At 43.3% G+C, this 16,060-nt stretch overlaps 1 protein-coding gene and 1 pseudogene across 2 annotated transcripts; one reads left to right on the forward strand and one right to left on the reverse strand.

The window, feature by feature from the left end:
- Positions 1-9,494: 9,494 nt before the first annotated feature.
- LOC147277171 (protein RMD5 homolog pseudogene) lies at positions 9,495-12,897 on the forward strand (annotated as a pseudogene). Its single transcript, XR_015123814.1, has 4 exons — positions 9,495-9,532; positions 9,619-9,683; positions 10,248-10,289; positions 11,555-12,897. The product of XR_015123814.1 is annotated as a protein RMD5 homolog pseudogene (transcript).
- Positions 12,898-13,568: 671 nt separating this feature from the next.
- On the reverse strand, positions 13,569-14,367 carry LOC147277172 (uncharacterized). The gene has a single exon (XM_086255135.1). The coding sequence runs from the start codon at positions 14,219-14,221 to the stop codon at positions 13,730-13,732; it is 492 nt and encodes a 163-aa protein (XP_086111261.1). The 5' UTR covers positions 14,222-14,367; the 3' UTR covers positions 13,569-13,729.
- Between the last annotated feature and the right edge of the window lie 1,693 nt (positions 14,368-16,060).

Here is a 16,060-nt window from a genome sequence, read left to right on the forward strand (position 1 = left end):
GGGTCGGCTCATCAAGTGGTCGATCGAGCTCGGAGAGTTTGACATCATCTACCGTCCCAGGGCGGCCATCAAAGGTCAGGCCATGTCGGATTTCATCTGTGAGTCGACCACCTCGACGGAGGATCCACCGCGCACCGACGCTATGCCAACGGCGTCCGATCCAAACACAATCGGCGAACACGACCAGGCTGATCTCCTCACCTGGACCCTCTATGTGGACGGATCTTCCAACGCCATGGGGAGCGGAGCCGGGCTTGTTCTGATCTCCCCAGAACAAGTTGTGATGGAGTATGCTCTTCGCTTCAGATTTCAAGCATCAAACAATGAAGCAGAGTATGAGGCACTCATCGCCGGGCTCAATTGGCAAAGGAGCTCGGCGCGACCAAACTAAACATCTTCAGCGACTCCCAACTAATCGTCAATCAGATATTGGGAGAGTATGAGACTCGGGAGCCTAGCATGACTGCCTATCTCGAGAAGACCCGTTTGCTGCTCGGGAACTTCCAAGAATACAAAATATCCCAAATCCCGAGGGCAGAGAACTGCAGAGCCGATGCCTTAGCACGTCTGGCTTCGGCCACGGACACCGGATCCGCTAGGCGCGTCCCGGTTGAAATCCTGGACAGACCTAGCACCACCGAAAATGAGGTCACTGTCATGCAGACCGAGGCCGAGCCGAACTGGATGACGCCGATCATCAGCAACTTGGCCTCCGGGATCCTTCCCCCGGAGAAGGACAAGGCACGTCTCATCAAAACGAGATCGGCTCGGTTCAGCATGATCGATGGTCAGCTCTACAGGAGGGGTTTCTCCCTGCCTTACTTGCGGTGTGTCACTCCCCAAGAAGGTCAGGATGTGCTGAGAGAAATTCACGAGGGGATATGCGGAAACCACTCCGGAGGAAGAACCCTCGCCTACAAGACGATCAGACAGGGCTACTTCTGGCCGACGCTGAACAAAGACGTGGATCATCTCTCTCGCGCTTGTATCAAATGCCAACAATTTGCCGCGATTCCCCATCAACCTCCCCAGTTGCTGACCTCCATATCCAGTCCCTGGCCGTTCGCGCAGTGGGGACTCGATCTGATCGGCCCAATGCCGAAGGCGAAAGGGCAAGTCACCATGGCGGTGGTAGCAGTCGACTACTTCACCAAGTGGGCCGAGGCCGAGCCCCTAGCCACAACCACAGCCGAACGGATGGAGACCTTCGTCTGGAAGAATATCATTTGCCGGTTCGGCATGCCGCACACCATCATTGCGGACAATGGCAAACAGTTCCACTGCAAAAAATTCAGGAGTTTTTGTTCACGTCTGAACATCAACTTGCGCTTCACCGCACCCTACCATCCGCAGTCGAACGGACAGGTCGAGGCCATCAACAAGATCATCAAGAAAACCCTCAAGACTAAGCTTGATAATGCTAAGGGGAATTGGCCTGAACTCTTGCCAGAGGTGCTTTGGTCTTATCGAACTTCCTATCGCAACTCGACGAAGGAAACACCCTATGCATTGGCGTTCGGAACTGACGCCGTCGTCCCGGTCGAAATGGGGACTCCTTCATTCCGGACCGGCACGTACAATCCCGAGACCAATGACACCGGTCTTCGGCTCGGCCTGGATATAATCGAGGAGAGGCGAACCGACGCCAATCTCTGCCGAGCCGCTTACCAACAGAGGGTGGCCAAATACTACAATCAAAGGGTCCGACCAAGGAGCTTCAGACTGGGCAGCCTCGTCATGAAAAAGAATCCCCTTGCCATCAAGGAGAGTTCGTTCGATCCGAACTGGACCGGACCATACAGAATCACAGGCATAGTCAAGCCTGGCACTTACAACTTGGCCACTCTGGCTGGGAAGCCTCTCAAGCATAGCTGGAACGCTGAACACTTGAAGACTTATTACCAGTAAAATGTAGTTAGGATCGGGGACTGTCCGACCTAACACCCATTCCAATCAATGAAGAGATGAACACATTTTGACTCATTTCTTCTTATTTTTTCGAAACAAACACTGGGGACTCCACTCCTATACACTTTCAATAAAGAGGAAAGATCTAAGTGTTTCCTTCGAAAAAATAGTAAACCCATGTGCCGAGCCGAAGCGCCATTTTCGGCCCGACGCTCGGTACATTACAGACTCATCAGGTCTATAAACTCATGTGCCGAGCTGGCGCGCCATTTCCGGCCCGATGCTCGGCATATTACAGACTCATCAGGTCTATAAACTCATGTGTCGAGCGGGCGCGCCATTTCCGGCCTGATGCTCGGCATATTACAGACTCATCAGGTCTATAAACTCATGTGTCGAGCGGGCGCGCCATTTCCGGCCCGATGCTCGGCATATTACAGACTCATCAGGTCTATAAACTCATGTGTCGAGCGGGCGCGCCATTTCCGGCCCGATGCTCGGCATATTACAGACTCATCAGGTCTATAAACTCATGTGTCGAGCGGGCGCGCCATTTCCGGCCCGATGCTCGGCATATTACAGACTTATCAGGTCTATAAAAATCCCTGTCCGAGCCGAAGTGACTTCCTACAGTCCTAACGTTCAACAGGATATTTCTAAAAGAAAAATATACACTCCAACCAAAACTTTCATCGTGCATGCCGAGCCGATCTGAAAGTAAGTTTGAATATTTTTCTCAAAAAACAAAATTTCTAAATATCTCAATGGGTATGCCGAGCCCATCTGGGATCACTAGGGTTTTTAAATTTTTACTTAATCTTGGTTATGCTTATCAAGCTGATCCTAAGACAAGTTCTAATTTATCATTACCATTCATTCTCATTGCGATCGGCATGCCGGGCCGATCTCAAAATGACTCGGTTTTTATTATGTTTTTCACTTTTATCATTTTCTTATCCATGTGTTGTTAGTTATGTCTTTAGCTTAATTTCCGAGCTGAACTGACAGCAACTTGTATCATATAAAGAAAATACTGATAAAATAAATAACATAAAACCAAGTACAAATTGTTCCAAAAACAATTAAACCCGAGCCACACTTCGGCTCGGGAACAAAAAAAAAAAAAAAACAACAAAACAACATGAAAGTTAAACAAAGTCAGCTATCATGCAGATCGCTCGGCAGGGCCCTCCTGGATCGGCTCGATGGACTCCTCGGGCGTCTCCTCGCCGAGCTGCACCACCTCAACCCCGCCGATCTGCATCTCAGCATTGGGATCGGATTCGGGGACTGGGGGGATCGGGGTCGGCTCGTATGTAGGCAGCGGAGGGTCCTCCGGAGTCGGCTCAGCTTCAGCGCGGACTTGGCGAACGGGAGGAGGAAGCCCATCCTGTTGACTCCCCTGAGTGTCTTCCTCGTCATCGGACTCGCCAAGGAATGAGACATCCCAGTCCGGCCTCTTCGATTTGATCGCCTCCAAGAGCTCCTGATACCCATCAAAATGGGCATCAGCCAGTGCCTGGGCGCTCGGCACTTCAGCTCGACGTCGGAGTTCGGCATTTTCGACCCTCCGTTCGGCAGCCTCGACGTCTCGCTGGAGATCGCCGACATAGTGCCTCAAGTCAGCCACATTTTGCTCCGAGGATGCAAGCTCCTTGCCGAGCCGAGCGACCTCCTCCTCCTTCTCGGCCAGCCTGGACTGCAGACCCTCCGACCGTTCACGCTCGACCTTGACCGCCCGATCGGCCTCGGCCAGCTTCTTCTTAAGCTCCAGGGTCCGCTCCCGGAATCTCCCCAGTTTCGCCTCGGCATCGACGGCGGCCTTGGCAGCCTCGAACTGCCTCATGGCGAGCTGCAAGAGAAACAAATCCATTACTAATCCGAACCGAGTGGATAGACGAAATCCGAAGTAAAAAAGACTTTACCATCATAGCCTGGCGGGATGTGATCAGAGCCTGGTGGCTGAAGCCCGGCTCGCCATGACCGGTCCACAGCCCCTCCTGCGCCTTTGGCGTCATCACACGCTTAAGGCCCGTGACGAACGGCTCGAGGCAAGGGTCTACCTCCACCGCCTTCAGGGGCGCCGATCCGGACGCCTCGGCACCAGAACCGCTGGGCTCGGCCCGAGCTTTCTTCTCCACCGGGGCCTCGGCCTGGGGAGCTTTCCTCTTCTCTGCCTGCCGAGTCGGTCTCGGCGCAGGAGATCTAGGCTGAGCTGCCGCTGGGGCAGGAGCCTGGACCGGCTCGGCAGGGGCCCGCCCCGCGGCCCTCCTCTGGACGCTCCGAGCAGCCTTCCTCCTCAGGCGAGCCTCCAGTTCGGTGGGCGCCATTCCCCTTTCGGCCCTAGGATTCCACCTGGGTACAAACCAGGAGATCCCGCTCAGTCTGATCTGGGTTTCCCCGAGCAGAAACTTGGTTGACAAGTACTCTGCTGGTGAGTCCCTGATCGCGGCGATCTGGTCCTTGAGCTCACCTCGGAGTTTATACTTGCCCCAGCTGACTGCAAAGACAAAGCCAAAAAGAGTTAGACAAAGAAAAAATGCAATTATTACAAGACGTAAGCAAATCGTCCTCGGATCGGCCCCAAACTCCCAATGCCCACCTGGAATCCTAAAGGCTCTGGGAACCCGAGCCGAAGTGATTCTGTTCGGATCGGCGAACTCCCAATCCCCAGAGACAAAGAAGTATCTTTTCTTCCATGTCTTCTGGGAAGAGGGATTCCCACCGAAGAGTGGCCCCGAGTACGCCTGAAGGTTGTAGAACCCGAGCTCGCTCTGCTTCGACCTCAGCGCGTAATTGCAGAACAGGATATCCTTGTGTGGCACACACTTGTGCACTTTGTGCCACAAGATATGCATAGACAGGATGATCCTGTATACATTTGGATTCAGTTGGTGCGGCGTCGCGCCGATCGTCGCGAGCCAGTCCTGCAGGAAGGTGTGCAGGGGAAGCCGAACCCCATTCTCAAACATCTCCGGGTACATGGTCACCCATCCTATCGGGGGTCGGCTCGGCTTCTCCCCCTCGGTCGGCAACCTCATCAACACGGAGTCGGGGACTGAGTATCTATTCCTCAAGTCCCTGAGATGGTACTCGGTCATCTCGTTGGGGATCTGATCGGCCTTCCACGCCAGTTCCTCGTAGAAGTCCGGGTCGATCGGACTTCCCGTCACCCCCTGAGCCGAGGTCGACGCCTCGTGACCCCTGTCCCTTTCATCCGAGCCTGAGGTGAGTCTGCTCGGAATGGTGGCGATCGGCTCGACGTCGAGAGGTTCTTCATCACCTCCTTCGGCCGTCCCTTGTTCCCAGTCGGAACTCAATATCTCGGGGTTTTCCTGATCCCCTCGGGCTCGGCGCTCTCCACCTGGATTGCGATTCAATGCCGAGCCGGCCTCGTCCAACTCTTCGGACAACCCGTCCCAACTCGCCTCACCCGCAGGTGGGCTTCGGCTCGATTCGGCCTCGTCCGCAGGTGGGCTTCGGCTCATCTCGGCCTCACTATCTCCTTCAAACGCCTCCCCAGAGCCGAGCCGATCACTCGAGTCGGATCCAGACATTACTAACAGTTTCTCTTTTTCTCTTTCTTACTTTTTGGATCAAAAGGTGTCTTTTTCAAGAACACCAAGAACAAACCCAGAAAAAACCCGAAAAACACAAAAACTCAAGAATGGACAGAATCACTTACTGGTTTTTGTCCGGCCAATCTCTCCACCCCTCACACACTCGGAATGGCTTCGTCTATGATTACGCTTGCCCGAAACCGTGACCGAACTGCTGCACTAACGACGGAGGTAAGAGGAAATTCACGGCGGAGGAGGGAAGAGTTTGCAGAGAGAGAGTGGGAGTTTCTGAAAAAGTTGGAAAGTGAGGGGGAAGAGAGAGAAAGGCATGATTTATACCCCCATGCAAACTGATCTCAGCCCTTCATTTCTGGCGCTTCACATGCCAGATCTTGACACCTGTCAAGCATTCAAAAATGCCCATAACGAGGTGACCCTTACGTTCCCCCATGCAGAAATCAAACGTCCCTTCACCTGTCCCTGAGATATTTTTGACCAACCACAAGTCGTCTTGTGTTCGGATCTTCGGGAACGTGGGCTCGTAGGGTTCGGCTCGGATCAAGCAACATGCTATCTTTGGGATTGTCCTTACACTTCAACTTCCAATCCACCACTGCCCGCTCGGATCGGAAGTTGGGGGACTCCTGTTTGTGGGAAAATCCACATCGATCCGAACAGCCAATCACAGCTCGACACGTGGCTGGTCAACATCCACCTCGGAGTTGACTCTCAGTGGTCAAACTTTGACCTCCACATCATCATCACTCAGCATCGCTTCAGCCAGCTCGGACCGGATCTCCACACCGGGCCCTCCATGTTCGGTCCGAGCCGAACCGATGGTCTTCTAAGGGATCGAGTATCCATCTTCCCACGATCATCCCGGTTCGGCTCGGCTCGGCACAGGAGATGGTCTCTTTTCGAGTTCTGGCGTCGACCAGTTAGGGCTCGGAAAGACCCCAATCTATGGGACCGGCTCGGCCTGGAATCCCATGTCCGATCCGACCACACATGGACTTTGTGTCTTCGCATGAGAACATGTGTTTGTATCGGCTCGGCTCGGCTCTCCGCCGCCATTCCCAGGAAGATCACGCTGGGACGAACCGCCACACTTGAATGCACCTGACACAATCTTCTGACAGATAGAATATCAGGCTTGCATTCATGACTACTGGGACAGTTTGCCTGATCCTTCCAACCTAGCATTTAATGGGGCATTCAATGTGGCATTGAATGTTGAGGGAGTAAGCAGCTGAACATGCAACTAGGCCTGACCAGGTGCGTGGATCTCTGGCAACCACTCATTCACATGCAGGTAACTTATTCATTAAGTCTTCCTTTGCCTATATAAGGCACCACATATGCACAAAATGAGGCATCTAGCAATCTACGCATCTACCCAAAAACACTTACACAAAAATTCCCACTCACCAAAGAGCTTACCCAACTTGCTGAGAATAACTCAGAACATTTGCCTTGTTCTTCCCATTCTCCCAAGTTCTTCCTTTGTTCTTCCTCATCCACCATCAAACACCACCACTGATTTCATCATCGGAGTGTGTTTGGCTGGTACCACACCGGTCCATCTCCTTTGATCTTGTTTTTGTCTACAGGAAAATCTCAACCAGCATCCACTTCATTATCCAGCAAAGCACCTGATCAGCCAGATCAGCTTATCTAAGTTGTTGCATCTACCTTACGAGAATTTGCATCAACAATATATATATAAGCTTAGATCAATTTATGCTTACCTTACCACTATAAAAGTTATCTTCCACTCTCATTTGACTGTCCTATCACCCAAAAACAATATTAATAAACGAATTAAGAATATGAGAAATAGATATAAGCACCCTTCTAGGGTTTGTGGAGTTTAAGTGGCTATAAGGGAGGTGAGTGAGTTAGGACTTGGGAGTGGGTGGGTGTGTAGAGTAGTACTTTCTTTTTCTTTTTAATTAAGGACCATTTTGCAAGAGGATATAACTTGTCATTAATATATTTATAAAAAAATGGGTGGAAAAATAGGACAAGGGGGTGAGAATATAAGCACTCATATTATGTGTGTTTTTTATAGGTTGCTCCTACAAAGTTTGGTGAAATTTATTGAAAATATAAAAATATCATTTTTTAATAAAACTATTAAAAGTGCATTATTTAATGATCATAAATTATACAATAATTATTTTATAACTGAACAGATATAGTGTGGTTAATAAAGATGAACAAATAACTTAGGAGGTGAACAATGTTGTATCAATTACATGTGCTAATAAGTCCACAAAATTGTGTAATATTTTTGAACACGTTAAATGTGATTTTGTAAAGAAAAAAGAGTGATGGTTAATAACTTTTACATGATAAGTTGGTCATAATAAACTTATTTTTCTAACTTACGAAAACCAAATATAAATTTGTGCTTCAATGAGCTAGCGTAAAAACTACCAATGTAAGTGCTTTAAAAAAACACTATCAATGTAAAGAAAAATTTGATCGAGTTAATATGAATGATTCATTATTAATATATATATATATATATATATCTATCTATCTATTTAAGATATCATGCTCATTCAAATAAGGATGTCATTACTTAAAAAAAAAAAGTAAGAACATCTTCACTGTGGAACACTTGGCAATGCAGTTCGATAATCAGAACTGTTCATTTTTTAGGTTCATTCTCAATGGTTATCTTTGTAAAAAATCAACCAAATCGGTGATTGTTTGGTTATCTAAAGTGTGCAGACAAATACAGGCTGTCAAATTAAATTAAATTGATGTTTGCTATAATAAACAAGCTAAATAGTTTCCGATCTGATTAATTTTTTGCAAGGATAAACGTTGAATGATGTTCTAAAATATAGACGGTTCCGATAATTAAATTGTAGGTCTTAAGAGAATGTTTTTACTTTTCTTAAAGTAAGTGTATATTTACTTAAAAAATTTTCTTTAAAATATTGGAAGAAATTTAAAAAAACTATAGTTAATATACTAGGAGTTAAAACTCCTCCTCGATGAGCAAGGTTCCTAGCTTTTATTTATTTGTGTACATCATCACAGGTTGACACAGACTTTTCATTGCATAGTGTCAATGAAAAGTCTGGCACAGGAGAAAGAGACTCTTTGTACCCACTGTCAATGTGTAACATATCACAAATTTTTGTAATTCTCAGACATGTTTTTATGACCATCATACTAAAAAGATGGCTTCTTATATGTCAGTGAATACTTAACATGGTTTTATTCAAGAAATTTTTTGAAATAGTCCATTTTAATTCTAGTTAAAAGTTTTTTGACATCTAATTAGAAAACTTTATTTTTATGACTTTTTAGAGTTTAATTTCAACTTCAACACGATGAACAAATTTTGAACAAATTCTCATTCAATTAATTTCAACCTATTCAATTTGACTTTCAACAAGATGAAGAAGATTTGAACAAATTTTCATTCGATTAATTTCAACCTATTCAACTCTAATTTCGAACTATTCAATTTTTACAAAACATACTCATGGTACAAATTTGGAATTAAGATGGAGGTGGTCCCCAAGCCAAATTAGAGCCAAAATAATGAAATATTAGGTTCGAAATGGTGGTTTTTTTCATTTTTTTCTAATTTGGAGAAAGATATTTTCTCTCAACCTTAAGAAAAGGAAAGAAGTACTACTAAAAATGTTTTTAACCCTTACACTAATACCTACTTGGTAGAACATGGTCAACATAAACTATTTCATATAATTTCCCAAACAAAATTTATATAGCATACCAATTCTTACTAAAAATTTTCTTTTTCTTCTTCACTCTCACACTCTCACCTACCACTTTTTTTTCTTCTTTTAGAAAAAACAAACGCACTGCCGTACAGCTGTGCCCCGCAAGTTCTAGTGGTAGAGAATTTCTGTCTAATGAAAAAGCGACGTGGCGCCTTTCCGCTACACCACGTAGAAAGCTGTAACCGTACACAAACAAAGCCTTTCTTCAACTTCCAACTTCACGAAGTTTAAAGGACATAACCGGCATAAAGTAAATAGTCCAAGGGCAATTCAGCACAACCACATATCCATCCACACGTGTGTGCCACCAGCCTTTCTCTCACTACTCGCACGCTTGCGTTCTTCTTCTTCTTCTTCTTATTTTTTCTCCTTCTCTGTCTCAGGTGTCACGCAACGAACCAGAGCCTTCACTTCGAGATTGATTTTCCGAAATTTCGATCTGATTTCGGTCGGTAATCTTTATTTGCTTTTAATGGAATTTTTTTTGAAATATCAATTTCATAGTTTCTGTTTGGTTTCCGAGAAATGAAAAAAAAAAAACATAAAAATTAAGATTTCAAATCGTATAGTTTATATATGGCATGATTGAATTGAAAATTAGCTGAACAAAGGGATGCTCTTTAATTTTATTTTTAAATTCGGTTTATTTTCCTTGCGAACCAAATAAGGATTGGGTTATCTAAAATTAGTATTTGGTAGTTGTTAATTATCAGGTTTAAGGACGGAAATAATTTATTTTATTTTATTTTTTTCCGGCCACAAAGTTTGAAATTTTTTATGTGTTCTTGTTTTCTAATGTTTTTGAAAACGGACTAGTTCATAAGTAGTGAAATTCAATTTGGCAATTGCTTTCTGTATAATTTAACTTTGGCATTGTATTACTGTTTTTAGAAAATTCAAAAATGGTTCTTTAATGAGTGTACAAAGAACTTGTTGCTATTTTCTAAGCTATAATGGCCATGAGTAATAGGTTGCATTCCTATTCTTATTGTTATTTTCTTTTTCATTACAGGAATAGCTTATTTCGCTCAAGGGACAGTTAGGAGCAGGGAAGGTATTCCTTGCTTTTCGTTAATTTTTCCCTACTGGGTTTTTTTTTTTTTTTTCGATTGGATATGAAATTATGTTTAATAAAAATAATAATAATTAAACAAAAGAGTTTTACGTTTTGGTTGTCAACTTTATTATTTTGCAAACATTTGTGATATCAATTGGGTGCTTGTTTGTAGGTGGTCTTGTGAACTTTAGGGAGAATACATACCTTGCATTTGAAGTTGTTACTTTGCATTGCACTGGCTTCAAAGAATCTTCTTCTTGTAGCATTGGAGGCTTCATTCATCATTTTCAAATTTTTATAGGACATTGATATATACTTGTCCTCAATTCCATATCATTGGGTTTGATGTGTTAGTCAACTCAAAGTTAAATCGTGAAATGTTTTGTGCATTTATTTGTCAAAATTCATAGCTACCCTGCATTTGCTGCCTTATAATTCTTTGGTTGATCCCTGAAAATGATTGCTTTGCAAATAATTTGATGTATGGGATTTAGTGGGGTCTGGGTCCCTAACTGATAGAAAGGAGGACTGCCACAATCCAGTGACCCACATAGGTTGACATCCAGTGTTGATCCTACATTCTAACCTTATGAACATGAATCTTGATTTTAAGCGGTATGGCCAGAGATTAAGCTCAAGAAATGAAAATAACTTCACGTGCATGCTTGAAGGCAAAGCCTTAAATTAAGTTTTGTTTGAGATTTCTTGATTTTTAGTTATGGGCTTCAAAATTTGTAAGTTATGGACTTTGGGGACCCATATCTATATCTTCAATACCAAATCACTGTAGTAAAAGAAGACTAGCTAGATCAGGTTGAGGTGAGCAGGAATCCAACTAAACTGTAGGAAGCTTTAGATAATCCCAAGGCTGAGCAAGGTAGAGCTCAAGTTGACCTCTATGTGTCTGTTTAATGCTATATTTCATCAATGAACCTTTACATCTGCTTTTTGGTTTATTTTCATTTTCTGTGAGGATTGTCACAAAGAGGCTACTATGATATAGAATGTTGTCCACCTACTTTCTTGATTACTATTTTGTACATATCGTCTTCATGCTCAATGATTTTCTTGATATTTTCGTTACTGACATAACTTTCCATTTCCTTTGTTAGCTTTTGTGGTTTTCCTTCCGTAAAGTTCTGTTTGAAAAGAAATAAAATTCCTTGTTTTCTGATAAATACATTCAAGAAAACTAATGTGCATAGCTTATTTTGTGCTGTTATGGATTCAAAGCAACTATTGCCTTTATCACTTTCTTGCAGGAGCTTGTCATTCAAACAGGAAAATGGAGCTAAATACCATCAAAGATGCCTTTGAGCGTGTTGTTAAGAAGCAAAAGCTATGCTCTTCTAAATCCCAAGAAGTAATTTACCTAGTTGGTCGTGAAATTGAACAGGCACTGACAGAAATTGCTGCAGCTCATGACCCCGCCTCTCCTGTTGATCAGAGATCCATCCTTGCAGAGCTTAAACTCAAGCTCAATGCAATTGGCCCAATCCACCAGTTAGAAGGGTCACATAAGGAACTAAACTTAAACCTTGGCAAGTACACTAAACTCCTTGAAAGGTTCTTGAATCCTGACATATCAAAGGCATACAGAGATGTTGACTTTGACTACCACATTGTGAATCAGCTCATTGCAAATCATTTTTACCGGCAAGGCTTGTTTGATCTGGGAGATGGCATAATAGATGAGGCTGGAGAACCAGAGTCAACCATTATAAAATCTCAGTTCTTGGTCATGCATCAGATACTTGAGGCTATGAGTGTTAAGAACCTGGAGCCTGCTCTGAACTGGGTATCTGCTAATCGTGAAAAACTGAATCAGAATGGTTCAAATCTTGAGCTGAAACTTCATAGTTTGCAGTTCCTGGAGATTTTACGAAATGGAACTCAAGCTGATGCACTTAAATATGCCAGGACTTGCCTTGCTCCTTTGGCTGCCCCTGCCTCCCCTCACAAGGATGAGGTCCTGAAGCTCATGGGTTGCCTTTTGTATCCAGGAAGGCTTGACAGCTCCCCATATTCTGAGTTTACATCACCAACCCATTGGGAGAAGTCGATGGAGGATCTTACACGGCAGTTCTGCAGTCTCTTGGGGCAGTCCTTTAATAGCCCGTTAAGTATGGCTTTAGCTGCTGGATTTGAAGGGTTGCCAACTCTCTTGAAGCTGGCAAATGTAATGGCTGCGAAGAAGCAGGAGTGGCAGGCGATGAAACAGTTGCCAGTGCCTGTGGAGTTGGGGAAGGAATTTCAGTTCCATTCAATATTTGTCTGTCCTGTGAGTAGAGATCAAGGCAGCGAAGAGAATCCACCTATGTTGATGCCATGTTTGCATGTTCTCTGCAAGCAATCAATCATGAAGCTGTCAAAGAGCAGCACACGAACATTTAAATGCCCATATTGTCCAGCAGAGGCTTCAGTAGCTCAGTGCAGACAGCTGTATTTCTGATAGTTTTTGCTCTCCCTCCAAGAAGAGCTGTGGTAATAGGGTACATTGCATCCATGGGTTATTACTTTGTATATAGAAATTCCTTCCAGACTTGTTTGATTTTTAAGTACCACGAGTTTGCATAAAATGTTGAACAAACTTGTATTAATTTCATCAAGGTCAAAGGGAAAAAGACCTGCATTGTTCATATGTTGGAATATGCTGTCATGTAAAGTTTGTTTATCTGTTGGAAGCAATCTAGAAATGAGCATTGCCTCTCCCATAATTTCATCTTTCCAATCTGGATGTTTCATGGTTCGAGAAGAAAAAGACATTTTTATGGATTTAGTATTTGAATTTTGATAACAAAAACATGTCACTTGACAATACTACTTAAGCAGTTTACTTGTGGCAAAATACGAGTTCTATAGAAAGAAAGTTACAATTGCTCCATTCAAAGGCCAGAATGGTTAGAAAAGGTGAAAGCTATCCATATTAACTTATTTGGTTGTGATGAAGAGAAACTGCAGAAGAATTGGACTCAATCACCAATGTTACACTTACACTAACCAAAACTTTTCCCAAATTTTTGTATACCAGCTGATGTAGTACTGTCTTATTTGTTTTATATCTAAATCCACTTTTCACCTCATTTATTTTTGATAAATAAGCCATTAACATGTAACTTTCCATATGACTATAATTGAGTTTGCAGGTTCACCATCAAGAGGATTAGGAACCTTACATACCAACAAGGTTTGATAACTATATTTTTGAGGGTCCAGCATCTCTAACCTTCTTCGATACCCAAAAGAACAAAAAAAAAAAAAAAACTGATTAAAATAAAAATTCAGGCTGGGCAAGATTTCCTCCAATTAAACTCATTATCTGAATTTCTTATTTGAACCTTACAAGCTCAAAGTTCTTGAGTCTGATGAAAATAATTACATCCCAATGGGCAATGAACCCACTAATATTTAACACCCAAATGCAAGCCAAAAGCAATCTATTTGTCTTGTGAGAACCCCATCATTCTCTTTAAACCGGGAAACAAATCTGAAGCAGAAGATTTTGGAGGTGGGTTTTCTTCATGCAGATGTTCCTCAACCAATTCTATAACAGACTTTGCAGACAAAGGGTGAAAATTGACACCCCACTCTGAAACGAACCCTTTGACCAAAACCCACTTCTCCTCCTCATCAATTTTCCTCCATTTCCTCTTCACCTCCTCTGGTTTGGAATTGAGGTATTGGCACAGCTCTGTGAAGAGAAGCTCTGTGCTCTTCTTCATGGCCTCCTCTTTCTGCACCAAAAGGGTGTTCATCTTTGACAAGTCTGATGCGAGCTCTGCATCACTGATGCTCTTGTTGGTGCAGTGGGTGGCTTGGGTTTTGGGTGTGATGGTGAAATGGGTCATGGAAGGGGAGGAGGGATGGGTGTGCAATTTTGGAGGTTGTTGGGGGATTTTTGGGGAAAGGAGATGCATTCTCAGGGCCATTTGAATTGCGGATTTTAGTTGATGGGTTTGTTTAGATTGAGGGTTTTAAGGTTAGAAGAAAGTGGAAATGAATGAATGTTCAGATTGGTTTGAGGCTCAGAAAACCCTCGTAATAGTGAAAGGTGAAAGGGAGTTTTGTCCAAAGGGAGTTATTTTAGGGTACTCCGGAAACAGATCCAGTGGAGACGGGTGGGCCTGTAGCTCAGATCCGAGTGTTTAGTGCTAGGGCTTTGCAGATGCAGATCCAATTTACACTTGATTTTTGGTTTGACGTTGTGTTGTCCAAAATTTTACTGAATAATTATGAAAAAAAAAAAAAAAGGTATAATTCTACCAATTAATTATATAAAAGAGTGCTACTATTTTCACTCTCATGTCTTATTTTCTCACACATTTTTTAATTAAAATATTAGTAATAAATTATCCTTTTATAGAATGACCTTTAAGAATCAAAGAAAAAATAATAATGACCAAAGAAAAAAAATATTAATCATACTTTACTCACCTTCCCACATCCCCCATTAACATGGGCGTAGCTACATGTTAATATATTTGAATTCTTAGCCCCTCCAAGAATTTTTTTTTGACTCCACCCTTGCCTATTAACCCTAAATTCTTCGTCCTCCTCAACTTAATTATCACTACACCTATGAACCATGAATCAAAAACAATAACTCAATTGATGTCCTCTTTAGAGGTGGAATTGGTTTGGTAACCGAACCGAAAACCCACAAGGGCCACAACCGACCTCCGAATCGGTAGCGATTGGAATGCCATTTTTCATATCGATCCGATGAGTGTCGGTTTTCTGACGGTCGATTGTATCGACTACCCCGGTTGGTATCAGTTCTAAGTGGGCTTACCAACTTAGAATAGAGGGAGGAAGGTCGAGCTCAGCGGCAGAGAACAGAAACGCGGAGAACTGGCTCTGCGTTGCGACGGCGTTTGGGCACAGGGTGAGCTGCGATGGTGAGCTTTGTGGTGCTGTGCGTGGGTTGCTGGTTGGAGCGAGTTCCGTCTTGGCGTAGCGGAGGTGTGAGCTCGGGGTGGCTTCATGCAAAGTGAGAGAGCGAGAGAGAGAGCACCTGGTGAGGTGGAAGAAGAAAGAAGAAAATGAGAGATAAGTTGAGGGTAACCTAAAATCTTAAATACTATTATCATCAGCTAGTTTTAGTATAAATATATTTGGGATAAGTAACTCAAAAGAGCTAGGTGGTCCAGTGGATAAGGCGTTGCTTAATTTCCTCTTGGTCTTGTGTTCGAATCATAGGAAGGGTACTGAGTTTACCCTTTTTATTGAGAATATATATGGTCGGTTCGGTTTGATAGAATTCGCGGAATGAATACTTCAAACTGCTGCTGAAGCAAAAATCTTCGGTTCGGCTCGGTTTCTTTCCATTAAACAATTTGACTAATTTGTCATCCTCATTTACATATATATTATATATATAGGTCAACAAAAATGAAGGCAACAAAGGAATGCAAAGGGAGCTAAAACATGGGTTCAATTTATCTCGACCTATCTAAGGCTCCTCCTCGTATACCTCAGCCTATGTTTATATTTTTTGTAAAGAAAATTGGAGCATTCAATTTAAAATTATGTGATTGCATTTGATCTTAAACACAAAACATTTTGGGTGACGTGAATCACGTGTGGTGGTCACTTGGTCTAAAAACATATGGGTGAATCTGCTTTCATACCATGAAAAAAAGTTAAAGTACCCAATCGAAAACCAATTGGCTATCAAATAAGAGATCCAAAACACTTAAAACAGTTATACAATATTATAATTTTTTAATATGAAATAACATTTCACATTCTTGGTAGTACACAAGAAG

This window comes from Dryas octopetala, chromosome 8 (genome assembly GCF_963921425.1).
Source record: "Dryas octopetala chromosome 8, drDryOcto1.1, whole genome shotgun sequence".
Taxonomy (NCBI): domain Eukaryota; kingdom Viridiplantae; phylum Streptophyta; class Magnoliopsida; order Rosales; family Rosaceae; genus Dryas; species Dryas octopetala.

Coding starts and splice junctions, on each gene's coding strand:
- LOC147277172 (XM_086255135.1), bottom strand. CDS start 14,221: ATGGCCCTGAGAATGCATCTCCTTTCCCCAAAAATCCCCCAACAACCT.